General features: G+C 40.5%; 1 protein-coding gene across 5 annotated transcripts in view; it reads right to left on the bottom strand.

Annotated features, from left to right (window-relative positions):
• Positions 1–4,886: 4,886 nt before the first annotated feature.
• Positions 4,887–26,734, bottom strand: part of BMS1 (BMS1 ribosome biogenesis factor) — a 35,397-nt gene continuing 13,549 nt past the window's right edge. For 2 of the 5 annotated variants that reach the window (XM_036337279.1, XM_036337281.1), the window contains exons 10-23: positions 24,539–25,281; positions 22,511–22,612; positions 21,637–21,791; positions 18,842–18,923; positions 17,091–17,164; positions 15,347–15,523; positions 12,617–12,805; positions 12,345–12,525; positions 12,107–12,165; positions 11,030–11,152; positions 9,669–9,816; positions 9,174–9,349; positions 6,494–6,655; positions 4,887–5,972 (exon numbers count right to left, since the gene is read on the bottom strand). In XM_036337279.1, coding sequence (XP_036193172.1) covers positions 5,742–5,972; positions 6,494–6,655; positions 9,174–9,349; positions 9,669–9,816; positions 11,030–11,152; positions 12,107–12,165; positions 12,345–12,525; positions 12,617–12,805; positions 15,347–15,523; positions 17,091–17,164; positions 18,842–18,923; positions 21,637–21,791; positions 22,511–22,612; positions 24,539–25,281 — 2,602 coding nt within the window. In that variant the 3' untranslated portion in view covers positions 4,887–5,741. Of the gene's footprint in view, positions 5,973–6,493; positions 6,656–9,173; positions 9,350–9,668; positions 9,817–10,731; positions 10,929–11,029; positions 11,153–12,106; positions 12,166–12,344; positions 12,526–12,616; positions 12,806–15,346; positions 15,524–17,090; positions 17,165–18,841; positions 18,924–21,636; positions 21,792–22,510; positions 22,613–24,538; positions 25,282–26,734 lie in introns of those variants that run through there. The other 3 variants (XM_036337283.1, XM_036337282.1, XR_004972255.1) reach the window with 3 other exon arrangements.

Raw genomic sequence — 26,734 nt, 5'->3', positions numbered from 1 at the left:
ACCGGAGACCAAGGAATTGTCCTCCCAGGCCCCTTTTCTTTATTCTATATTTTCATACCTTAGTCCCCTGCTGCCCACAAGCACTGCCTTTTCTGATAGGGAGAGCTGGGATCCAAGTAGGGTGGGCTTTTAAAACTATTGTTTTTACTCTCTCGGTTCTTTTACTGCCTTGGCGTAGTGGGATAAACAAAGCCCCAGTTTCTTGGGTGCAGGGCTATAAAGGAGAGCCACAGGGACTGGAAAGAATCAGGTAAATAAAACAGTGGGAAGATTTTAGGGCATTGAATCCAAAATGTTGTCTATGACTCCTGGGCTCCCTCCTGAAACGTGCTTGTGTAGATCCAACCCTAAATAGCATATCTTATATCCTGGACCTAAGAGACAGATCAATGTCCGGGTTCCACACAGACCACTGGGTAGCACACACAGGGGGCTGACCCAATTCACAGTGCCAGGGCATTGTAGATGGAACTTGGTAACCACAACCCATAGAAGGCGGGTTGCGACCTGCTGCTAAACAGTGATTACAGGGATATGTATAACATTAAATGCTTATATTAGAAAAGAAGGAAAATCTCAAATTATTAATCTAAGCCTCAACCTTAAGCGATTAGAAAAAGAAAAGCAGAATAAAAGCATGGAATGCACAAAAATAGAGGCATAAAGAGTAAAAACCAATGAAATTGAAAACAGAAAAAAATCAATAAAATAAACCTTCAGCAAGACTGACAAAGAACAAAAGTAGAGAAGACACAAATTACCACTATTAACAATGAAAGAGGTGATAGCACTAAAGACACCAAAGATAATAAACAGATTGTAAGGGAATCCTAAAATTAATTATATGCCCCTAAAATTGACAACCTAGATGAAATCAATTCCTATCAAAACCTATCAGAATTTACTCAAGATAAAATAGATAATCTGATATCCCCCGATAGCTGATGAGTAGGTGAAAGCTACACTCACCTCCTCTGGGCCCCAAACCAGACATACAGCTAAATTATAGAGCAATCAACCCAAATAACCAACAGAAGGCTGATAACTGAACTGAGATATTATAACCAAGAACTCACAGAAGCAGCCACATAGAGACTGATAAGAAGGGTGGACCTGGGAAGGGCTGGCCCCAAGTGTGGCAGCTGAGAAGCCGGAGGGGTCTGGTAGACTCAAAATCCCCTCTCTCCAGGGATCCCCAACCCAGAGCAATACGGATGGGAAGAGGAGCCCGCATAGCATCTGGTGTTGAAAATCAGTGACGATTCAGTCCGTCTAGGTCTCCTAGATGCCACCTTCCTAGGGACGAGCATTCCTATTGTTACAGCATCAGCCTGGGTGTGCACTGCTAGGCCCCCAACTGCGGGTGACACATACTTGGGTTCCATAGGGGTGTCTGCTGGCTGTACCCAGCAGTGACTTTCGGGGCCCTTTTTCTGGGGAGGCTCTTGGCAGAGACTCAGACGACTAAATTGAGTGGCTTTGGAAAGAAGGCATAGATGGTGCTCTTTCCCCGACCTTTGAATCACATGGCCAGCTGAGTTCAGACACACCAGGACCAGAGTGCTGTGCAGAGCTGAGACTTTGAGTGTGTCTCCTGGGGAAGCTTTTGTCTAGGAACCAGATGGGCATTGCTACTTCACAGGGTGAGCAGGCACTAACTTCCCTGCAATCCCAGCCTGTGCTACCTCCTACAGGCACCATCCCCTATAGACTGTTTGGACCAGCCCTGCCAGGCACCAATACCCGAGCCCTCTGGGCTCAGTTCTGTGAAGGGAAAGGAGAGCAGCTAAGAGCTGGGACCTTCAAAGTGTGAGTCCCTTGAGGCTATTGTCTAGGATGGGGATGAAGTGCTTAGACCAGTGGTTCTCAACCTTCCTAATGCCACGACCCTTTAATACAGTTCCTCATGTTGTGGTGACCCCCAACCATAAAATTATTTTCGTTGCTACGTCATAACTGTAATTTTGCTACTGTTATGAATCATAATGTAAATATCTGATATGCAGGATGTATTTTCATTGTTACAAATTGAACATAATTAAAGCATAGTGATTAATCACAAAAACAATATGTAATTATATATGTTTTCTGATGGTCTTAGGCGGCCCCTGTGAAAGGGTCGTTCAACCCCCAAAGGGGTCACGACCCACAGGTTGAGAACTGCTGGCTTAGACCTATTTTGCTGGCTGGGCCAGCAGTACCCCAATGGGAGGCTCTTTTGATCTGTCTCCCTGAGCCCATTGGCTCTGTCTGGCTGAGCTTGCTCCTGTAGTGGGTGCAGCTGGGTGCACCCAACCTAAACCTGCAGTGTGCTCCTTCCGGGGAAGCTAGACTTGGAGACACTGACTGAGATGGCCCTGGTGTAGGGGCCACTTTCCCCTCCTTAAATGCCTGATGGCATGACCTCCCAAGTAGACCCACTAACCCTACCCACCCAACCTCGTTGATCTACCCTACTGAGCTCACAACCTGTGGAAGGGTCTGTAGGTCATGGCCAGCCTGGGCCCACCCTAGTCTTTCTTTAGAAGGCTCTGGAGGAAGACCAGGCAATCTCAGGGGAGGTGGAGTAGCTAGCTGACAGGTGGAGGCAGACCTCAGAGAGCCTCAGTCCTTCCACAGATCTGCCCCCAGCTCTAAGTTGGAGGAAGCTGATGCTTATACACAGATTGGCCCCCTCCCACACACACCTTGGCCCAATACACACAGCCACAAACAGCATGGTAGCTTGTTAGCCCAAGGCCTATTTATTACACACAATGTGTGACATCAACCTAACCTGAACCCCACTCAAGTGGACACAAAACTAACACAACCAGTGGTGGGATTCAGACCACACTAGAGCTCAACTCAACTAGTTGAACAAGTGGCACATGCAAAAGGGGATTCCAGACCCTGCTGAGAACTACACCTCGGGAGCAGCATCTCATGCACAGTGATCAAGGTTTACCCTTATAGCAACTAGCATAAAGGGTTAATTTCACCCACAAAAAAGACCAACAGCATTCAAGATGCAACTACAACAAACCCACAATATTCCTGGAGCACCAAGCTCACATTATCTGGAAGATTGTGCCATGGAGCGCAACAAGACACCTACATCATATAGCCATTATAACAAGTTTGGAAGTCATAGCAGATTTACCTAATACAGAGACAAAATGGAGAGACAAAGAAATATGCTCCAAATGAAAGAACAAGAGAAATCTCCAGAAAAAGAATTAAATGGAATAGAAGTAACCAACATATCAGATGCAGAGTTTTAAAAAATGGTTATAAGAATGACCAAGATCCTTAGAAGAAGATTGATGTGAAAACTTAAAAAAAAGAGATAGTAAGCATGAAATAGGACATAGAAACCATAAAAAAGAACCAGTTCAAAATGAAGAATACAATATCTGAAATAAAGACTACACAAGAAGGAATCAACAGCAGGTTAGATGAAGCAAAGGACTGAATCAGCGATTTAGAAGACAAGATAACAGCAAGTACCTAAGCAAAGCATCAAAAGGAGAAAAGAATTTTAAAAAATGAGAAAAAGTCTAAGAGACCTCTCAGACAGCAAGCATACAACATCCACATCATAGGTAGACCAGAAAAAGAAGAAAGTGAGCAAGGGATCAAACACTGAATAATGGCTGCAAACTTTCCTAATCTATTGAGGGAAGAAGTCACAAAAGTTCAGAAAACAGAGTCCCAAACAAGATGATCCTAAAGAGGCGCACACTAAGACACACCATAATTAAAATGTCAAAGATTATAAGATAAAGAGAGATTCCTGAAAGCAGCAAGAGAAAACAATTAGTTACCTTCAAAGGATCTTCCATAAGGCTGTCAGCTGATTTCTCAACAGGAGGGATTGGCATGAAATACTTAGTGATAAAAAGCAATGACCTACAACAAAGACTACTCTATCCAGTAAAACTATGATTTAAAATTGAAGGGGACATAAGAGCTCCCCCCCGCCCCCCCAAAAGAGCTAAAGGAGTTCATTACCAGTATTGCAAGAAATGTTAAAGGACCTGCTTTAAGAAGAAATAGAAAGAAACACAGGTATAAAGAATAAAATGGCAATAAGTACCTTTCAATAATAACCTTAATTATAAATAGATCAAATGCTCCAATCAAAAGCCATAGGGTAGCTGAATGGATAAGAAAGCAAGACCCATGTATATGCTGTCCATAAGAGACCCACCTCAGAATGAAAGATACACAGACTGAAAGTGAAGGGATGGGAAAAAAAATATTACATGCAAATAGAAACGAAAAAAAAAAAATAGCTGGGGTAGCAATGCTTGTATCTGACAAAACAGACTTTAAAACAAAGGTCATAACAAGAGGCAAAGATCACTACATAATAGTAATGGGATTGATCCAATATCGTGTTATATTGCAAGATATAACCCTTGCAAACAAACATATGTTCACCCAACATAGGAGCACCTAAATGAAGAAAATTTTGTTGCAAATTAAGGAAAAGATCAACAGTAACATAGTCATGGTAGGAGATTTTAATACCCCATTGTCATCAAAGCATAGAACTTCCACACAAAAAACCAACAAGGCAACGGCAACCTTAACTGGCACTCTGAATTGGATGGATTTAATTGATATTAAATTAATATCAATGAACACTTCATCCCAAAGCAGAATATACATTACTCTCAAGTGCACATGGGACATTCTCAAAGATAGACCACATGTTAGGATACAAAATAAGTCTTAAATTCAAGAATACTGAAATCATTTCAAGCATCTTCACTGACCACATGGTATAAAAATAGAATTCAACTACAGATGACTGAGGTCCTCAGAGTTTTTGTGTGGGTTGTAACTATCAATTTTTACTACATAAGAAATTAGAGCTAAGAAAAATTTAATAATTTGTCTTAAAAGAACAAAAAAGTTTATTATACGATAACATAAACAGCATATTCTTGTGAAAAACATTTTTGAAAGCAAAACCATTTGTAGGAAAGTAACAGTTTTACATTTTTGCAAGTCTCTAAGTCTGGCTTCACAGAAGCTGTTGGATTCTCCCATCTGTAGCTGGGTTGTTGCACTATTGCACATCGTGTGGCCTGCAGGAAACTCAGCTGTGCTGTACCCTTCATCCTTCTCCATAACTTTACTTTAAAGCTGAGGTTTGAAGTTAATATCCCCCCTTCTGGAAGACGCATGAAGGTGATAAAGTACCCACAATCATCAGGCATCCATCCCTAATGAAAACATTAAGCCAAAACTAAATTCTAATCATTTTTTATGTACAAAAAATTTAAGAGAAATGTGAGAAAATCTACAAAACCACAGATTATATTGCTTTATTATTTTTTAAATATATTTTTATTGATTTCAGAGAGGAAGGGTGAGGAAGAGATAGAAACATCAATGATGAGAATCACTGATTGGCTGCCTCCTGCATGCCCCTTGCTGGGGATCGAGCCCGCAACCTGGGCATATGCCCTGACCAGAAATTGAACCCTGACCTCCTGGTTCACAGGCTGATGCTCCACTGAGCCACACTGGCTGGGCACAAATTATACTGCTTTAAATCTTGACATAACCCAGATGTTGAGAACAAACAGGTATCCTATCAGCAGATTTCCATTTCTCTTCTCAAAGGCACAGTATGGGAGATGAATCCAGCAGAGATCTTTCTTGGCTCTAGTGCCCCTACCTGTCACTGACAAGGGCTACAATACTTGAAACCACCCATCCCTGCAGACCCAATGACAGTCTGGAGCTCATTTCAACTGCTCTGTAGGCCCCTTCAGGCTGGACTTCTGATTTCTTTTTTCTTTTTGACCCTGAATTCGAAAGAGCTTCTTCCTGAGATCCTTCTGCCGCTTCAGTTTCTCTTCTTCCTCCTTCTGCTTTGCTTTGAAGTGCTCTTTATTGTGCAGGTGCCGCTGCTCCTTGGCCTTCCTCATCTTCTGACGGTGCACTGTACTCAGAGCATCCAGCAGCGCAAGGACCTGACAAGGACAAAACCCAGTGAGCATCAGAATATCCTTACACTTACTGCGGGCCTGCCTTCTAAGGGCCATGGTATCAAAACTGACTGTACAAAAACTAGGATCCATTTATGATACAAATGGATGTTAACCTAGTGAAATTTATCCTGAATTAGGAAACTATAATTTGCATGAAGCTATATGTGGGAGTCTATTTACTTAGCGAAATACTTTAATGACCTTCATCACAAAACTACCTTTGTTAGTCACTCTTGGATACTATGTACAACCAATTAACACAGAGTGATTCGCCAGCTGTGTGCCAATTCTTCCCATCAAAATGCATGAGACAGAGCATAGCTGAACAGAAGGGAAATGGACTCTAGTTTTCCTCTAGCTTCCAGTTCTTAGGGCCTTGAATTACTCTGGCCCTTATCCTTTCTGATGAAAAATGAGAACACAGTGGATATGCCAAGTGTGCTACTGAAAGCATTATTTTCACATCTAAATGCAATGTGCAGTAAGCCATTCGTTGACAGTACCTTTCTTTCATGAGGCTCCCGTATGACAGCTGGTCTCTGCCTGTCCTTTGGTATCTTGCCTGCCTTTGCTTGGGTCTTAGGCTTGTTCTTGAAGGGCAAGGCCTTCTGTAAGGCTTTCGGAATGTGTAGTGAATTAAAATGTTTCTTTTGCCTCACAATCAGCTGAAAGACAAACAAAAAAAAACAAAGACTGATATAAATTATGACCTACACGCATTTAAAACTTGCATAAAATCTTCTCAATGGATTGTTGACTTTTCCCACAAGATTAGTAACACCAGAATCTGCTGACAATCAGAAATAAGGATTCAATCATACATCAAACATGGACTGCCTCAAAAGACATGCATAACTCTAGGCGAAACAGAGAAATATATAGAATATTTGCAATTCTTCCCAAGAATTCAAATGTGCCTATTACTACAATATGTACTATGGGAGTCTTTACAGAGCAGATAAAAAGATCCAAAGTCTCTTTAAATGGAAAAGTCCGGCCTTATCTCTGGAGCACTGAGGTGGTTTTTCTAGCCGAACAAGAATAATCTCACTGTTCATCTTTACTATCAGCCTCTCTGGACTTAAGGACATAGTTCTTCCTCAGAACCAGTCTCCTCACCCAATTCTCACTGAGAAGTTTAACTTTGTTCTGCTTCTAATGGAAGGCCAGCTGAGAAAACTGAGATTTAAGCAACAAATGAAGGCAGGGTAAGCTCTACTTTCAGATTTTAAAGTAATCTAAATTCTATGCTTAAATTCAGATGACTAAAATTGTTAACTGCCTCAGAACTAGTTAATAAGTAGAGAGTTTTACCCTACATCTTTACCAAGGTCAACATCAACTATATAAAGCAATATTTCTCTTATGTCCTTAAAGTTATTATTGCTCTAGCAGTGGATAGAGCGTTGGCCTGCGGACTGAAGGGTCCCAGGTTTGATTCAGGTCAAGGGCACATGCCTGGGTTGTGGGCTTCATCCCCAGTAGGGGGCGTGCAGGAGACAGCTGATCAATGAATGAGTCTCTCTCATCATTGATGTTTCTATCTCTCTCCCTCTCCTTTCCTCTCTGAAATCAATAAAAATATATTAAATTTTTTTAAAAAAATTTATTATTAAAGACATCATCTATAGTAATATTCAATATTCTGTTTTAAGAAACTAAAATGCTTTAGAATGAAAGAAATAGGAGAAATCACCTTCTCAAAAAGAGTAAGCACCACAGACTGGACAAGAGGTGCCAGGAGCTGAAGGGCAGCATATTCTAAGAGACATGAATGTAACATGGTTCAAAATCTTATGAACTATTTTAAAGAAATAGTAATGCCCAAGCCTGGCCAGTGTAGCTCAGACAGTTGAGCATCAACCTATGAACCAGGAGGTCACAGGTTCAATCCCTGGTCAAGGCATATGCCTGGTTGCAGGCTTGATCCCCAGTTGGGGACGTATAGGAGGCAGCCAATCAATGATTCTTTCTCATCACTGATGTTTCTTTCTCCTTCTCCCTCTTTCTCCTTTGAACTCAATAAAAACGTATTTAAAAACTTTTTAAAAAGAAAGAAAAAGTAATGCCCGGGGACCTTCTGTCTTAGGCAGAGATCAGACTGATACCCTGCACTACCATCTTATTATATAACAATAAAATATCCTGCATTAAAACAACTCTTTTCAAATGTAATGTTAACCTGCAAAGAAAAAAAAGGAAGTTTTGAGACCAAAATCTAAATGAAAATGGGAATCCAGACAGATACTAAGAACTTAAAATAAAAAAGTACTGAAGAAGCCAGACTGGCAAGGATATGGACCAACCAGAACTCTGGTAGCTGTTAGTGGGAGCCTCACTGGGTATGACACCAAAATACTACAGGCATCATACGCTGAAACAGAACACATGCTGCTCTGTAATCTGGCAACCCCACCCGTGGGGACCTATGCAACAAAAATGGGTGCTCGTGCACACCAAACAAGTCATACATATGTATTCAGAACAGCATTTATAATAACCAAATATTGCAATTAAACTCCATCAGTAAACTGACATCATCATATAACAGAATTCTACTAGACAATAACGACAAATCAATGTCTGCTACATACAAGAACATGAGCGAATTTCATACTACTACTGAAAGAAGCCAGGCAAAATATATGCTCTATTTTATAAAACTCAAAAACAGGCAGACCTCATTTACATGTCAGGAGTCAGAATCAGACAGTGAGTGTCTTTGAGGTTGAAGAGGAGTGACTGGGAAAGGTCACGGGGGGCTTCTGTTGTGCTGGTAATTTATTGCTTCATCCAGGTGATGGCAAGCTGAGTGTGTTAACATCATTGAGGTATACACTTCTGATTTGTATACTTTTTTGTATGTGTGTTAACATTTCAATAAAAACTTTCCCCTAAACCCACATTGCTTCAATAAGAATTAGCATATTATTTTTAAAAGTAGTAAGTATATGTGGTGGAAAAAAACAGTCCAAAATATACAATGAAAAGTTTAAGTCTATTTTCCAAATCACAGAAACAATTATTACTGCTTTGCAATGTTTCTTCTAAAATAGTCTATAAACATACAACATGTTCATTCAAATTTAATGTTAGACTCTCTACTTGAAAATTCAAAGCACAGGAAATGTTACATACAAAGCATCTGGACGACCCATCTAGAGAGCACATGCGTGACTGTACCTTATACAGAGAATCCTTGTTGGGCTTCAGTTTGACACGATTGGCGAGCCGGAGTTGACCAGTTGTCCGCATTCCTGACCAGGTATCTTTCTCACCAACTGGTTTCAACAAAGATGTTACTGGGTTATAGAAGGCTGGAATGGAGACAGGATACCAAGTTCTCATGAAGACAATATCTGGAAAGAGAGGAAATTTACTTTAACATTTTCAGAAGAAGGTTCATATCCATATGTCAAACAAAGAACAAAACATTCACCCCAAACTTCTCAAGCTGGTTGCACAGAATTTGAAGACAGATTTTACCAAGTGAACTATGTACTCTTGAATATCACAAAACTTTTCCTGGTTGTGAATCACATGGCCCCAGATACAGCGTGACCTGGCACACTGCAATGATGCTCCAACCGGAAGAGCTGGAGCTGACCCCAGTTTTCTAAAGACCTGAACTGCAACTTCTAACCCACACTAGATGGAAATCAATAGAAAGGTATTTACCACTCATCAGCAACTTGTCCTCAAAGGTGGCCCGGAAAGCGCCTTCGGGAGCTCGGAGAGCTTTCTTGATCTGTCCCCTTATTCCACTGACAGTGCGGATCACAGCACCTTCAAATTTGGCCACTTCTAAGGCAGAATTAAACATTCCCTACAGGCATATATATATATATGTAAAAAAATACACACACACAAAATCAGATACTTTACTTCTTAGTTCATAACTACATCCTTGGTTATAAAACAGAACTCACTGAAGGGTGATAAAGGTAATAATCAAACTATTTCCCCCTTAAGTGGAATTACTAGATTAAAAAGAATACAACTCTATTTTATTTTCCCCAAAATAACATTAAGATACAAATGTTATCTATTGTGGGCTCATTATCATGCTCATCACTGATATCGAATAGAAGATATCTATTAGTCTGAACTAAGCTGGATAGCCTCTGTTGTCCAGCTCATTTCCTATTACTTAGGTGCACACACTCAGAAAACAAAGAGCTAGATAAATGCTATACTGTAAGAACATCTTATAATCATCTTAACTCTGTGTTAGTGGGAATACCCACCAATGAAAGTTTCAATAAACGTCAAACCACCCTCCGATGTTATACCACGTAAGTGTCCATCTCTCTATACTCTTGTCCACAAGTATGTTGAGAATGGCTTTGTCTATTTTTCTACTAATCTGTCTGATAAATCTATGATTTTTCTCTTTTCTTAACACAAACCAAAAAGGCAGGAAACAAAGCCCAATGAAAGATTACACATATTAGCTCTATGACAGTCTCACTGGAAGTAATAGCCTCAATTACTAACTATCTCTATTTTACTTCACCTTAAGATTGCTGAGCATATTTAGGTAACACAGAAACCAACAGAAAAAAGTACTAGTAAACTGAAAATATCTAAGACCAAGCTTATTTAAATTCCTTTTCTGAAAACATTAGACCTACATTTTAGAAGTATTTCACTGCTCCTTTAATAATACAAGGGGGAGGCAAAAGTAGATTTACAGTTATAATCCTACCTAATAAAAGACAAAGATGCTAATTGACCATACCTTTGCCACACCACCAGCCAATCAGAGCAATATGCAAATTAACCAACAAAGATGGCGGCTAATTTGCATACTGCAGGTAGGGTGGGCCAGTGCGAGCCGCCATCCGGGCCCCTGTGTCTGGCCTGGGTGGCGAGGATAGGCGGCGCAATCGGCCCGAGGAAGTCCTATTCTTGCAGGAATCTTCCTGCAACGGGCCTCTAGTATAAATAAATACAAGAATAATCTGTATACTCACAACTGTAAACCTATTTTTGCCCACCCCTATAATATACATTTATAAATATGTAAATATACAGACCTTAATGAATGAAGTATTCTTGAAAATTTTATATGGAAAACCAGTTAGCTTTAATTTCTTCACAATTTTTATGGATTTATCCAAATCAAGAACAGTTCCTGTGGCAGCTATCCTGAAATCAGGCTAAAAAGGAAACCCCCAAAATTTGAATACAGGAATAATATCAGCAAGAGAACAACTACAATTCTGTGATACAATAAATTAGCAAAGTGCACTTCACTTACAATTAGCTAAGAAAAAAGAATATCTGAACATGCAAAACAGTATTTTAACAAAAGCAATCTGAAACTATAATGAACATAAGCCAAACTAATGTTGATGTCTTCAGTATTTTCCTGAATGAGGGTGATCTCACAGTAACATAGTTTCACAACAATGACTTATCTGAGATAAAAAGGAACATGAAAGTTTGGTTATATTGTTTAAGAAATTAAATTTCAGACCTCCAGGGTGGGTTCCATCTGTTCACTACAGTGAGGCCTTGACTTACAAGTTTAATTCGTTCAGAGACCGAGCTCATTAAGGAGCTCGTTAACTCAAATTACTCTGTCAACTCAATGCAAAAAAATCGGCCGAGAGACAGCTGGTATCTCAAAAAACTCGTTAGTCAGGACACTCGTAAGTCAAGGCCCCACTGTATTGTTTTCTTTTCTGATAAATGGGGCCAATAAAACCCACTCTGATTGATCACATGAAGACGGTGTGAACATATTTTGCTAATCCAACATTACAGGGTGTGGCCTTATGTCTAGCTAGTATCTGACACATCCCCAAAACCTAGTATAGTATTAGTATAGTATAGTACTTAGCACATGGTGAATACTGCTTACATATTTTTAGAAAAACACATCCAAGTACATAAAAATATAAAATGTCCTTAGTACCATTACAATTCTTCTACCTCCCTCTTCTTTACTCCCACAATCTACTTAAAAAGATGCAGGAAAATTAAAAGCAAAGTAATTTACTATACACACTAAAAATGAGCAATTTTCCACTTAAAGTATCATGTACATATTCCATATTTAAGATATATCTCAAACACAATATATAAAATAAAACATCCGAGATATTTACTGTTGTGCCATCGACAAACTGTACTGCCAAGAATCCAGTTCCTTGTGGAGTAATAGGACCTTGAATAAAACAGGAAAAAATATATAGTGAACCACAAAATTTAGTATCTATTTTACATGCATATATACTCCAATCCAAAAAAAAGGAGAGAGAATTGGGATTTCATAAAATGGAAACTAATGATAAAGCTTAAATGTTTAAATTAACCTAAAGGCAAATTATTCTAATCACATTTTACCCCAAAAGGCTGCTCCACAATGCATGTGCTGAGGGGTGTATTTTAGAAGTCTTTGTCTTCCATTGTGGTCTTCGATATAATACAGTGGGATGGTCTGAAACCTCCTCCACCCTACAGAAAAAATGATTGGATCTCGGGACTTGAGAATTTTCTTATACCAACGATGTTTCTTCAGACGCAACTGAGGGGAGAAGAGATTTCAATAAGATTATTCGGTGAAAGTATGTCCAAAAAAACCTCAATGATCATATTACACAGCAAAGGGTACCTACCTGTACATATCCAACACTGCCCTCACTATTGCCCAAACCACCCAAAATAATTGGGTAATGGGGATCAAAGTTAAGCACGAATTCACAGGGGACATTCTCTATCTCAATTCGGACATACATCCCAGGTCGAAAACCCTCATATTGAACTCTGGCTTCATCATCTTGGTCTTCAAATTCTGCTCGGTTAAGCTATATAAGAGAGGGGGGGAAAACACAATAAGAAACCCACAACACTGTCATCTTTAATAAATGTAAGATTAATATATAAAAAATGAGCTATTTCAAAATAAACAATCTATAAGCAGAATTATTTAGGCTTTATCCTAATTAAAAATATTATATATTCTATCTTCACAGTTTGTTCAGGATATGTCCCAAAATTTTCTTCTCTGCTGTTCCAATATACAGCAAACGTCAGCAACACAGAAAGGAGCCATAATGGTGATTAGCAAACACCCTCAATTTCCCCAGTACACACTTTCTTTTTTTACTCTCCAAATAATTATTTCACACTTTTCCTCCTTTCTTTAATCACCCAATATCCAAGCCCTCATCCTCATTCTTAGCTGCTGTTTCCTAATTTACTCAAAAGTTAAGCATCTACAAGAACTTCAACACTCAACCTCGCTACCAGGATTTACACCCATGTCTAGCCTTTCATTATAGCTCTACACTGTTCAATATGGTAGCCACAGATGGCTTTTCAAATTGAAATTATTACAATTAAATAAAAATTTTAACATTCAGTCCCTTGGTCACATTTCAAGTGGTATCAACATGTGGCTAGTGGCTACAATATGGTACAGCACAGAGTTCTACTAAGTGGTTGTTATAGATTATACTAAAGGCCCAGTGCACGAAATTCATGAATGAGTGGGGTCCCAAGGCCTGGCTAGTGATCAGGGCCGATCAGGTCCCCCACCTCCCCCCTCCTCCTTCCCTTGCCACTCGCGTCTGTCTATTCAATTTCACTGATACACTAGGTATCATCCACTCCTGGACTTGATTCCAATATATCTTACCTATTATTTTTCTCATCTTAAAACTTCCTTTTAACTCCACTTCCTTCAACTAGAATCCCATTTTTCTGAAGAAAATTGCCACAGAAGTTTTCTATAGTTGCAGTCTCCATTTCCTCTTCTCCCATTCTCTTAAATTCCCTAAAACTGGACTTTAACCCACACTCGATAAAAATGTTTGCAGTCACATAAAGGCCTCAACATTCCTAATCTAGTGGTGAATTTTGTCTTAATTATAGTTAACACATCAGCAAGATCTGAAATAATGTCTCATTTCCTTCTGTAGTAGCTTCCAGCATACCTGGCGTTCTCCTAGATTTCTTAGGTTTCCTGAGCACTGCTCCATCCCCACTGCTGCCTCTTCTCTGCCAGCCTTGCAATGGGGCACCCAGTGTCAGTACTGGACCTCTCCTCTTGTCTCTACACTCACTCCCTCGTTGTCCCATCCATATCATGGCTTTAAGCAGCATCTAGCTCTGAGACCCTGGCTCCAACCCCTCCCAGCTTGACACTCTACTTGTCTGAAAAATGACCCCAACCTAACAGACCTAAACTTCATCTTCCCAGACAAACCTATACCAACTAAAGCTTTTCGATCTTACTTATGAAAACTCAGTTCTTCCAGGAAGTCATCCTTATTTTCTCTCTCACACCCCCCACATTTAGGAAATCGTACGGGTCTACTTTTCAAACAAAGTATACCCAGAATTTGATTTTCTTTCACCTCCACTACCACATACCTCCCCATCCTGCAGTGTGTGTTACTTAATCTTACCAAACTCTTGCCAGAGCAGCCCTCTCAAGGTAATAGATTACATACATCTATCCTCTGCTCAAATGGGCCCCATTCCACTGAGTAAGCCCGTCAAGACCTTTACAATGGCCCATGAAGTTCTAGGTGAATTAAATTGTAAATGCCTGAAGCAGACTTCAGAACTAACTTTACATTTCTTAGTCACGGTCTGTATAAGGTCAGTACAGACCTGAGACACTATGTTAATGACTAACCAGCAGATCCTTCTTTGACTAGATGAAGGTCTAGGTTGATCACATTTTCACAAATGATATACTTAACTTGCAAAAGGCATAGTGTGTTCCAGTTTACAGAGACTCCTGTGCCCACTCCCCATCAACTGTGCACACAACTTTGTGTCTTTCAGAGTGAGGTCAGCATCCCCAGGCAGGAGGGCTAGACTAGCTCCCTTTCAGCATGCCACATGCCCTTTTTATCTCCCCTTAACTCAAACTACTCCTGAACTCTGATCAAGGTGAGTTTCAGACAACCCTTCCTGAAGACAGTGGTGTGTGCATCAGCCACACAGGCCAAGAATCACCTACCCATTCAAATGATTTCCTTATGGTTCTAGGGAGCAGTAATATGAATGCTAAGGCCACGCTGGCATTTAAATAAACTCACTGCCTCAAATAACTACACAGTGAGAGCCTCAAAGGTGGTGGCAGTGTCTCAGCCATTTCTGTTTCCTCACACTTAATTCTTGGTACAAAACAGGAACTGGTATCTTCTGATTTCTTGCAGAAACAGAGAACTGCATGAATAAACACGAATGAACACACTCATCTTCACCTCGACCTTGGAGTCCAAACGAGAGGCACAGAAGTAGATCAGGGAGCAGAGAGCTAAAGAAGTTAAGGATTCACAACACTGTATTACAGCCTTGAAATGAGGCTGATGGGATCTGAGTTTTCTTACCTGTGCTTGTTTATGCATTTCCCCTTTAAGATCATCAAAGTACGTGCTTTCTCCTTCATCATACTCTGCATCAAACATCTCCTTCAATTTTCTCTTCTTATCCAAATGCTTTTTCTTGGCACTTTCCTCTGCAGAGGAGTCAATTTCTTCCTTAACTTCTTCCTCTACATCTTCAGTCTTAAATTGCCAGAAGAGAAGATTTTGTAAAAGTTTGTGGAGATATTTTCTTTAGCTTTAAAGCAGACTTAAAAAGTTCTACTGAGCTGCAAAAATCTAAGTTATGATCATCATGAAAAACAAAACAAAACACAGCCTTGAGCTTTAAATAACATGTATTGCTACAAGAGACTTTTAGACATCTGCATTACAATGAACTGCAATTCCTTAGTCTGTCTGGGAATGCCGTATGTGAATAAAATAGCGGCAAGTGTCCCCACCCAGATACTGTTCTAAAAAAATCTTAGGGATAACAGAGAATTGGTTTTTCTAAATGGCTTTTTTTTTTTTTGCTTAGATATGAATATTTTCTTCTTTTTCCCCTCTTTCTATTGAATTTATTGGGGTGACATTGGTTAATGAAATTATATAAGTTCCAGGTGTACATTTCTATAATACAAATTCTGTATATTTTATTATTTGTTCACCATCCCAAGTCAACTCTCCATCACCATTTAACTCCCCTATACCTTCTTCTACCTACCCCGACCTGCTCAACGCTCCGCTCCCTCTCGCCCCCCCTACACCCTTCTCTCTGGTAAATACCATACCATTGTCTGTGTCTATGAGGCTTGATTATTTTTTTTGCTTAATCCCTTCACCTTTTTCAACCAGCCCCTGAATCCCCTCCCCTCTGACAATTCTCTACCTATGAGTCTATTCTATTTTGTTTGTAGTTAATTTTGTTCATTAGATTCCACATATGATTTAAGAACAGGAGAATGATGGCAAAAATAATGGTGGAGAGGAAGACAGTGACCCAAGAGCTAAAACTTTCAATGACTGAAGAATCGTAACAGCAAGAGGTAATAGGTGTCACGCCAAAAATCAAGAATAACAAGTAGCCCAGACACTGTGCGGCTCAGTGGTTGGGCGTCAACCCATGAACCAGGTCAAGGTTCAATTCCCGGTCATGGCATATATCCGGGTTGCAGGCTCGATCCCCAGGAGGGGGCATGCAAGAAGCAGCTGATTTTTTATTCTCTCGCATCACTGATGTTTCTTTTATGTTGTTGTTGTTAATCCTTACCAGAGGGTATTTTTTCCATTGATTTTTAGAGATTGGAAGGGAAGGGGGGGAGACAAGAGAGAGAAACATCGATGTGAGAAAGACACACCGATTGGTTGCCTCCTGCAGGCAACCCGATCTGGGCTGGAGATCTAGCCTACAACCAAGCTAGGTGCCCTTGACCAGAATCAAACCCAAGACCCTTCAGTCCAAGGGCCAATGCTCTATCCATTGGGCCAAATCAGTTAAGGCTCATCACTGATGTTTCTATCTCTTTCTCCCTCTCCCTTCTTTTCTCTGAAAATCAATAAAGACATTTTATATACATAGAAAGAAAGAATAACAAGTAAATCAATAACCTTTGATCTGTCCCCACCCTCCATGTTTTCAGGAAGGAATCCATCCAGTCTCTAATCTACATAGACAACAAGATTAGAATGTCTCAAAATAGGCCTATCTCAGAATATACTGACCACAGTTATAGGACCAGTGGCTGACAGCCACCTGGCAAAGTCATACCTGAGTATCCAGGCTTGATTTTCCCTTGTGCACGTCCCCTGTTTCCAAGTCTTCAAAGTCACCATAGAGCTCCTCTGGGAAAAGAACATCCAAATGACTCATCTCTGAATAGGGTACATATGACACCCTAGTACTACCAGCTCCAGGTGGACAGTGCGTTCTGCATCCCAAACTTCATTGTTACTATTCCTAAACTACGGACCCCAGAAGAAGGCAGGACTGTTAAACCATATTACATAACCCGTTCAGTTTAAGTAAACAAGACCAATCCACATTTCCATACTTTCCTTCAATATCCCACACAACCGAGAGCTATTTTTCCAGTAACTGACACTACAGCAGAGAGGCACACAGAGGTGGCATGAGTGGCCCTGCAGATGAGACCCCCAAAACCAGAAATGTCAAGAGTGACTTGAAAAGCAATGGCTTAGATAACAAGCACACGTGAAAAAGAGTCTCACCAGTAAGCTCAACACAACGGTGACATACCAAGGGAAAAATCTTAGATTATAAGAGTAGTACCTAAAACAGTGCTGAGCCCACATGAAGAGCCCATTAATTCATTCAGTTGTTTTTGAAGCTCTAAGTTTAGTTAAGAATATTACCCTTAAAAGAAACAGACAAGTTAAAAGTCCTCTGGGAGGCAACTTCAGAAAGATATTAAAACATTTTCATATAAGAAAGAGTCAAAGAACCAAAGAGCCAAAGGAAATAAAAGATGGGAAGATTCTATTGTAATAAAAACAAAAAATAGGATATTTAGAAATAAACTAAAAAATGTACAAGATCTTTAATTAAATATTATAAAGGCTTCACTATGCTACCAAAGGGCACATGGACTAATGTTAGCTAACACTTTCAAGTGTTTTACATTCCAGGCACTGCTCTGAGTACTTTACATGACTTAACTACATTTTTCAACTTGATCCAGTGAAGAAGGCATTATTAATATTATCTACTGAACAAACAAAGGGTACCATGTTTTTGGAAAGGAAGACTCAATATCATTAAGATGCCAATTCTCCCTTAACACAATTACAATACAAATAGCCACCAAGAATTTCTGGTCTGGAAAAGATTGAGTATACATGTTTCCTTTGTTCCTCTCAGCTATCTATAAAAATAAAAGCATAATATGCTAATTAGACCAGACGTCCTTCTGGACGAAGCTGGGACTGCAAGGGAAGCCTGGGTCCCAGGTGCCAGAGGGAAGCCGGTGCCAGCATCTGGAGGAAGGAAGGCCTAACTCTTGCACGAGTACATTTTTCACACTCACAAAAATCTATTTTTAACAAATACATGATAAAATTTATGGAAAGTTTCCCACTTTTCTTCAAGGTCTTTATCTAATTAGTCAGTTAACCAGGGAGAGAAAATAAGGTCACCATGGAAGGAAGAACCAGAGTATTACCCATAACTCTGTCAGTGTTCCCCAAAGCATTTCACAATTGACTATTTTCAACCACTAAAATATTGAGGAACTTTTAAAGAAGGTAATCTTTGTTGAAGAATATAGACTTTTGCCTGGCCAGCGTGGTTCACTGGTTGAGAGTTAACCTGTAAACCAGGAAGTTATGGTTCGATTCCCAGTCGGGGCATATGCCTGGGTTACAGGCTCAATTCCCACTCAATGATTCTCTTATCATTGATGTTTCTCTCTCTCTCTCTCTCTGAAATCAATAAAAAAAATTTTTTTAATAAATAAAAATTTTAAAAAGCTTAAAAAAGAAAGGACACATCCCTTTACTTACCATCTTCTGCTAAGATCTTGGCTGCATCTTTATCCTCTTCCCACTTCCCAGTCACGAAGCAATCTCTGATACTGTTCATAACCTTACACAGAAACATTAGCACTTCATTAGACAGGCAAAGTCCTATTAGCCACTGACCTCGTAAGTAAACAGATATTTACTAATTCAACAGATTTTCAAAGTTTATTAGTGTTCTTAAGACAATGCAGTTAAACAGCATTTTTAACTTACTATTTGCTACTCCAGACTTATTGTGGCTGTTTGGCTTTCAACTGAATCATATTTTTGGTTATGAATCATGTTTTTCATACACAACCTAATTCTCAAAAAGTAGTCTTGAGGCTAGCATGATTACAATGCATGCAAAAGCAAGTCTGTTCATTTATTCATTCCTTCATGCCTACACTCACTCACTAAACATTTACTGAACATATCTATCTTATGCCAAGAAGTTTTATAGGCAAGCTGTTCCCAGATGATCCTTATTTCATTAAGCTTAATCATTGACTTAGGGGAACCAAAGACCAAACAAATTAAAAAAAAAAATTAGAACCTCCATGAAAAGCACACAACTGACTAGGAATAAAAGGAAACTTCCTCAACACGGTAAAGGACATTCATTAAAAACTCACCACTAGCATATTTAATGATGAAAGACTGAGAGCTTTCCCCCTAAAATCAGGAATAGGAAAGTCTATCTGCTCTCACTTCTATTCAACGCTGTACTAGATGTCCTAGCCACGGCAATTAGGCAATAAATTGACATAAAAGGCATCCAGTTTAGAAAGGAAAACTGTCTCTATTAACAGGTGATATAATCTGGTTTACAAAAAATTCTAAGGAATCCACTGAAAAACCAGCAGAACTAACTAATCAATCAATGAGGTTAGCAAGGTTGTAAAATACTAGATTAGTATAGAATAATAAATTTTATTTCTCTATATTAGGAATAACAAATCCAAAAATGAAACTGAGAAAACAGTTCCTTTTTTAATAGTATCAAAAAGAATAAGATGCTACGCATACATTCAACAAAAGTGCAAAGCTTATACTCTGATAACTACAAAACATTCTTGAAAGACATTTAAAATCCAAATAAATGCAAAGGCATCCCATGTTAATGATCAGAAAACTTAATATTGCTAAGATAGCAATACTTTCTAAAGTATAGATTCAGTGCAATCCCTGTCAGAATCCCAGCTGGTTCTTTGTAGAAATGGAAAAACTGATCTTAAAATACAGAAAACCCGAGATGCAGATTAGATTAAACAACTTAAAAAGAAAGCAAAGCTAGAAGATTCACACTTCTCAATTTCAAAACCTACTATGAAAGGACGGTAATCAAAACAGGATTGTGCTGGCACAAGGAATGACATAGAACAATGGAATACAATTAAGAGTCCAGAAATAAGCCCACATATCTATAGCCAAGTGATTTTTTTTGCCCAGGGTGCCAAGACAAGGTAAAGGGAAAGAAAGAGTCTTTTCAACAAATAGCGTTAGGACAACTGATTTCCATATGCAAAAGAATAAGTCATATTCATCTCACACCAAGTACAAAAATTAAATAAAATTAAAAATTAAAAATTTAGTTCTTCTGTCTCACTAGACATATAAAGTGCTCAACAGCCACAAGTAGCCACATTGGACAGTTCATATATAAGTTATTTCCATCATCACAGAGTTCTATTGCTATTTCTCTGCACCACTCTATTAGAAACACAGAGGACAGAGGAGCCGAATAAACTGCCCATAGGGTTACAATGGAATTTATAAAGTACATAATACGAGAAACTACACACCAAATACTTGGTTTCTTAAACAAATTAAATGGAAGGGGAGATGGGCAGAGAAAAGGATCGTATATTTAAAGTTTTAAAAAGCACAGTGAGCAGGCTAGAAGGTGCCAATGGGGGAATAAAGGGGACATATGTAATACTTTCAACAATAAAGATTTTTAAAAAAAAGACACAGTGAAAAACAACCCCCCCAAAAACCTGGTAAAAGTAAACTATGGTGTTTATGATACAAACTTGAAGGACGAAATGATGGAGGAGATGATTAGCACAGAGTCATGTTCCTTCTGCAGGGAAGGGAAGGACCATAACTAGGATGGGCACAGGGTGGCCACAAGGGTCCTCACCTAGTAATCCATTCATTAGGTTAACAACTATTTTATGTGGTCTTCTAAAATCTGTATTAAATTTTACCATAAAAATGGTTAGTACACCTCATAAAGTACATAAATGCTATTCAGTAAATTAAAATAGCTAATGTGAAAATGACTGGAGCTCTCTGAGAAGTGACATTTTATGATCAAAAGAAGTCAGCTTGGGAAGATCAGAAGAACATTCCAGAAGAGAAAACAGAGGGGAGTAAGCCTAGCAAGTCTGAGAACTGAATGAATTCCAGTGTAATCAGAGAACGGTGAACAAGAAAGAAAATTTACCACTAGCGTAATAGATTTACTTGTTTATAAACAGCAGAAATTACAACTGCTAAATGAGGGACACTAGATTCATTCAAATTATAAAACAAAATATTTTAAATGTGTAAGATTTATGTGCAATGCTTCAAATACTATCCATACTAAAAGCTGAAAAAAAAAATAAAAAAATAAAAGCTGAACATTTTCCTTTTCTCCATAACACAGGCACATAGTCCGACTAAACTTAGAACATTTCATTGTTTAGGATGCATGAAATATACACACCAACATCTGGGACAATAAAATCACATGATCTTTTTGAACAATTTTCTCATATATAAAACATACTACTCATATTCAGTCTTACCTCCTCTAAATCCCAGTCATGGGGCACATCCAAGTGAAATCTGGAGCAGTCCAAAGAGTCAGCCTTGTACTTACACTCTCTGGCAGGCTGGCTGACACGAAACAACCCTCCAAGCTCCTCCCTGGCATCATCATCTTCTTCATTATCCTCTGTCACTAAAGAGACCACCAAGATGGAAAAGGGAGAACAAATCAACACTCTAGAGGCCTTGGGACTGAGGGTCCCTGTTTGTGGTAGGAATGGTGGAGTCCCTGAGCACATGAGTCAGAGAAAAGCCAGGGAGCTGCTGCTATCTTCCTGCAAGGCAGCAGCAGAGAGTCCACTGAGGAGGGAGTAACAGGGGTTGGGGCAGGGAAGGGATTTACAGGCAGAACTTTCAGTTATCGTAGTTTCTCTGGAAGAACGCTGAGTCCCTAGTCACTAAGAGAACTTAAGCAAAAGCTGACTGGAAACCAGTCCACACCTACCTCCTCTTTCGATGCTCCTAGCTCACATACACACTGTTGGCCTTGTTCTAATCACGTAGTAGCTAGGGACCACAATGAAAAGTTCACCACTTTGTATTTTCTTGGCCCTAAATTCTACCATAAAAGAAATTCTCATAAAAGATTTTGTATAGATGAGACAAAATGACATAATGAAGACTATTCTCATCAAAAGCTTTATGGCAAAGCCAGAAATCTATTTCATAGGACCAATTTATGGTTCTCATAAACTGATGAATAAAAACAACTGCCAAATACAAACTATGACAGCCAGAAATATCTTACCGATATCACAAGTACCACTCAATCCTCCAACCAATTTTCTCACTGCCTTTCCAGAAATAGTCTAAGAAACTGCGATGCTTCTAGATATGAACCAGAGCTTTTACCTGTCCCATAAATAAGCTTCTGGAGATTTGGCGTTGCTTGTTGCTGCCTCAGGAAGGCCTCAGCTGCCTTCCTGGAAAGGTCTTCCTTCCATTTGAGAGCACCTGCAAAGACCAATGCCAATCAATTAAGGCTGTTTATCTGTCGTCTCTACTTCAGGCTCACTGCTCATCACCCTGAAATCCTTTTTTGAAGTATAATATTTGAAGTTAACAAATATCCAAAATAGCAGACCCCCAAATGTAGACGTTTTATTTGTAAAACTAGAAGCCCGATGCATGAAATTCATGTAAGAGTAGGCCTTTCTTCCCCCGGTTGCCGGCACCGGACCCAGGCTTCCCTCACAGCCCTGGCTTTATCTGGAAGGTCGTTTGGAAGGACGTCCAGTCTAATTAGCATATTATGCTTTTATTATTATAGACTAGTGGCCCAGTGCATGAAATTTGTGCGGGGGGGGGGAGGGGGTCCCCTCAGCCTGACCTGCACCCTCTCCAATCTGGCCCCTCGAGGGATGTCAGACTGTTGGTTTAGGCCCGATCCTGCACCGGAAGTCGGACATCCCTCTCAAAATTCGGGACCAGTGGCTCCTAACTGCTCACCTACCTACCTGCCTGCCTGATCGCCCCTAACCACTCTGCCTGACAGCCTGATCGCTTCTAACTGCTGACCTGATCGCCCCCCAATGCCCCCCCGCCGGTCTGTGGGCACTGGAGCAATGCTGGAAAACGGAAATTAGGAACTGGGAGCTATTACAGTTTGGCCTTTAGTGACTGACTTCTGGGGAGGCCCTCCTTCTCTCTGGACCTCATCCGCCCCAACTGTAAAATGGGGCTTGGATAACTGGATTCCTAGGCCCCTTCCAATGTGACAATTGAGATTCTGCAAAAGCTCTAAGCAGCTGGTGTGGCCCAGCCCCCTGGGTGCCCAGAAAGGCCCAGGCTGGAGTCACACAGGGAAGGGCTCCAACCCCGCCCAGACCGCAATCTGAGCTTCCCGAAAAACTTCAGGTCTCCCTTCAATGGCGTGTACCCCGTGATTGCACCATGGCTGGCATTTCTGTACCATGGGCCCTCCCGCCCAGGCCGAGTGCACACTCCACACCCTGTGCCAGTGCTGCTGCCACTACAGAGACACTCGTGCCTGGGGAGGCTGGGGGCTCCTGAGGCACCTGCAGGCGGAGGGTGGGGGGAAGGAAGGAGGGTTTGCAACAATACCTCTGGGAGGAGGCAGCCGAGGCAGCGGCGGTGGCAGTGGTGGCTGGAGGTGGTGGCTAAGGCATAGGAGGAGGTGCCCAGGCACTCCCCCTCACGTTGTCTCCCGGCCCCGTGCCCTGCAGCATGTCCTGCACCCCGGGCCGTGCAACCAGCCCTTACCTTGCAGCACCCAGCTGTCCCCCTGCTTGCTAAAGCTACTTATCCCAGGAAAGCTTGTGTGGGGCCCAGGAGCGAACCCACAGATAAAAAGTGAAACTTCGGCAGGGCTAGAGCAACTGCTGGTTGGTGCCTTTCCCCCTCCTTCCTCCCCACCATCCCCACCCCCTCCTCTCGGTCTCTGGTGCGGTGCCCTGAGAGTTGGAAGCTGACATCAGGGGCCTGAATTCCTGACTTTGCCTGCACGCGTTAGACCCTGTAAGATATGGGAAGACAGGTGCCCGGGAGCTACACGGCACTGCCTGCTGGGGGAGGGGACACCTGCGACGGGCAGGGGCTGTGCCAAAAGGTGGATGCACAGCAGGTATTTTATTTCCTGGAAATGAGAGGAGGGGACCTAGGGATGCAGAGTGTGTCTGCTGGCTCCAGCAACAGCAGCCCAGTGCTGTGGCCTCCGCGGGGCTGGGGCTGGGGTCCAGACGCCCCTGCGGGCTTGTGTGTCCATTGGCTCTGTGGCTCCAATCAGCGCCACCATCTTTGTGGCTATGGGCACTGCCATCTTTGTCAAAAAGTGATGGTTAATTTGCATATTACTCTTTTATCAGATAGGATATGTCAATGCCAAGTTTATAAGGGCAGTCAAATTAAATTAAGGCATACCTGAAGTTTCTGTGGAATAATTACTTGCTTCCTTGTACTCTTCTTCCTCTTTGAGTAAGTCTTCTATATCACTGGTCTCATCAGTTAAGCTCTCTGATCCCCGTTTCTCACCACTGACCACTTGAGAAGGCTTTGGAAACTTCTTCCTCATGAATGCTTCATTTTCTGAGTCCATTTCCTCTGTACTGAGAGAGGAGTTTCCTTCCGATTCATCTTCAGATGCAAATGCCTCTTCAGCTGTGCAATGGCCGGAATCTGAAGTCGTGAGGGCTGCTTTTTTCATTGTCTTCTCCAGATTCAAACGGTCACTCAGACCATTACTGTGTTTACTGCCTTTTTCTAAAGCCTCAGAGTCTAAAATATCCCTCTCTCCTGCACTGGAGCCCTCTTCTTCACTGCTTTCATCAGCTTCCTCTACTTCTCCTTCATCCTCTGAGCTCCTCTCCAGGTCATCATCACTGTCAGCAAATGCTGGCAAATCTATCTCGGTGTCTTCTTCCATCTCAAATTTCTGCCGTTTGGCACCTTTGTCAGCTATATAGACTTTACCGGTCACTTCAGCATCTTCTTCCTCTTCTGTTTCATCACTAGAGCTATTTTCCAACCTGTCACCTTCAGACATTTCTTCATCATCTTCAGGATCACTATCCCCAGACTCATCTTCCTCGCCTCCAAAAATGGCTTTTCGACGTACTCGACCAGTTTTTAAATCCACCTGCTTTTCCTCTTTTGGCATCCACAGCCTATATTAACAAGTAAAGCAAAATAATTCAACACGTAAAACAATCTGCTAATCTAGAAATGGCAAGTCAATAAATATACAAAGCAGAAAACACTGTCAAGGGATGGTTTTAAATGACACAGCACAGAAAGGAATGATTTAATAAATACTATAATATTTAATAAGCAAACTCATATGCAGTTCCCTAACAACACTTAAAAAAGAAAAAGACTAATTTTAGGGAAAAACTGTTGAAAATGGAAGCGAGAACTTAATAGATCTTTTAGAAGACTAATCACTTCCAAGCCTGAACCAGGTGATCCTTAGAAAAATGGCTAACTACAGGTCCAAGGCAGGGAAAGGACAAAGTAGGCTGGAACATCCTGTTGTGTCAGCAGCCAGGAAGTGCTCAAAGAGCAAAAGAAATGTGCCAAAACGACACGAGACAGGCTAAAAGGACAACATAGGCACCGAAAGAATAATGATCGTAACAGGATAATAACAAATGAAATAAACAAAAAATGTCCATTGTCAAGTGATACTAAAATAAAGGGGTAGAAATGAAAGCTCCTTGCTAAAGCATGCCAGCTAACAAATTAAGAACATTGCCATTTTGCCCTGGCCGGCTGGCTTGGTTGATTGGGGCATGGTCCCATACACCAAACGGTTGCAGGTTTGATCCCTGATGGGGCAGGTACAGGAGGCAACCGATAGATGTTTCTCTCACATCAATGTCTCTTTCTCTTTTTCTTTCTCTCTCAATGAAAAAAATATCCTTGGATGAGGATTAAAAAAGAAAGAAAAAATATTGCCATTTTGAAATCACCAATGCAATACTTGATAAAGAATCATCATCAAGATGCTAAATCCAGTCCTGGCCGGTGTGGCTCACTTGGGTGTCATCCATGCACTGAAAGGTTGCCAGTTCAATTCCCAGTCAGGGCACATGCTGGGTTGCAGGGTCGATCCCCAGTACGAGGTGTGCAGAAAGTAGCCAATCAATATTTTTTCCCCCTCTCTCTCTCACGCTCCCTTCCTCTCTCCTTAAAAATCAATAAAAAATCTTTAAAAAAAAATGCTAAATTCACGAGATAAAATAAAAACTTATGAAGCTATATAATGTAGTTTATAGAAAATTGTGAAAAAATACTAAAAATTGCACTAAGAGAGATTATATAAGTTAAATATACCAATAACAAAGTGATAACTATATAAAAAGACTATAGAAAAAAGAAATGCTCACAATATAGACACAGAAATTTTATCTGATTATGACTGCAACTATGTTAGAGTGTCCATGTAGACAAGGATTACCAAAATACTTAAAAAATGAAAATAGCTAATAACACTGACCATAATAGGGATCTTTAATACTTGTTATCTGCATCATGCTAAATAGTTTATGTATACTATCGCATTTAATAATCATTACTACTATGAGATTATAAAATTGAGGCTTAGAGATGTTTTCCCCA

Source organism: Myotis myotis, unplaced genomic scaffold (assembly GCF_014108235.1).
Source record: "Myotis myotis isolate mMyoMyo1 unplaced genomic scaffold, mMyoMyo1.p scaffold_m19_p_15, whole genome shotgun sequence".
Classification (NCBI taxonomy): Eukaryota; Metazoa; Chordata; class Mammalia; order Chiroptera; family Vespertilionidae; genus Myotis; species Myotis myotis.
Note: the sequence above shows the minus strand (reverse complement) of the source record. Positions and strands in the feature narration are given on the sequence as shown.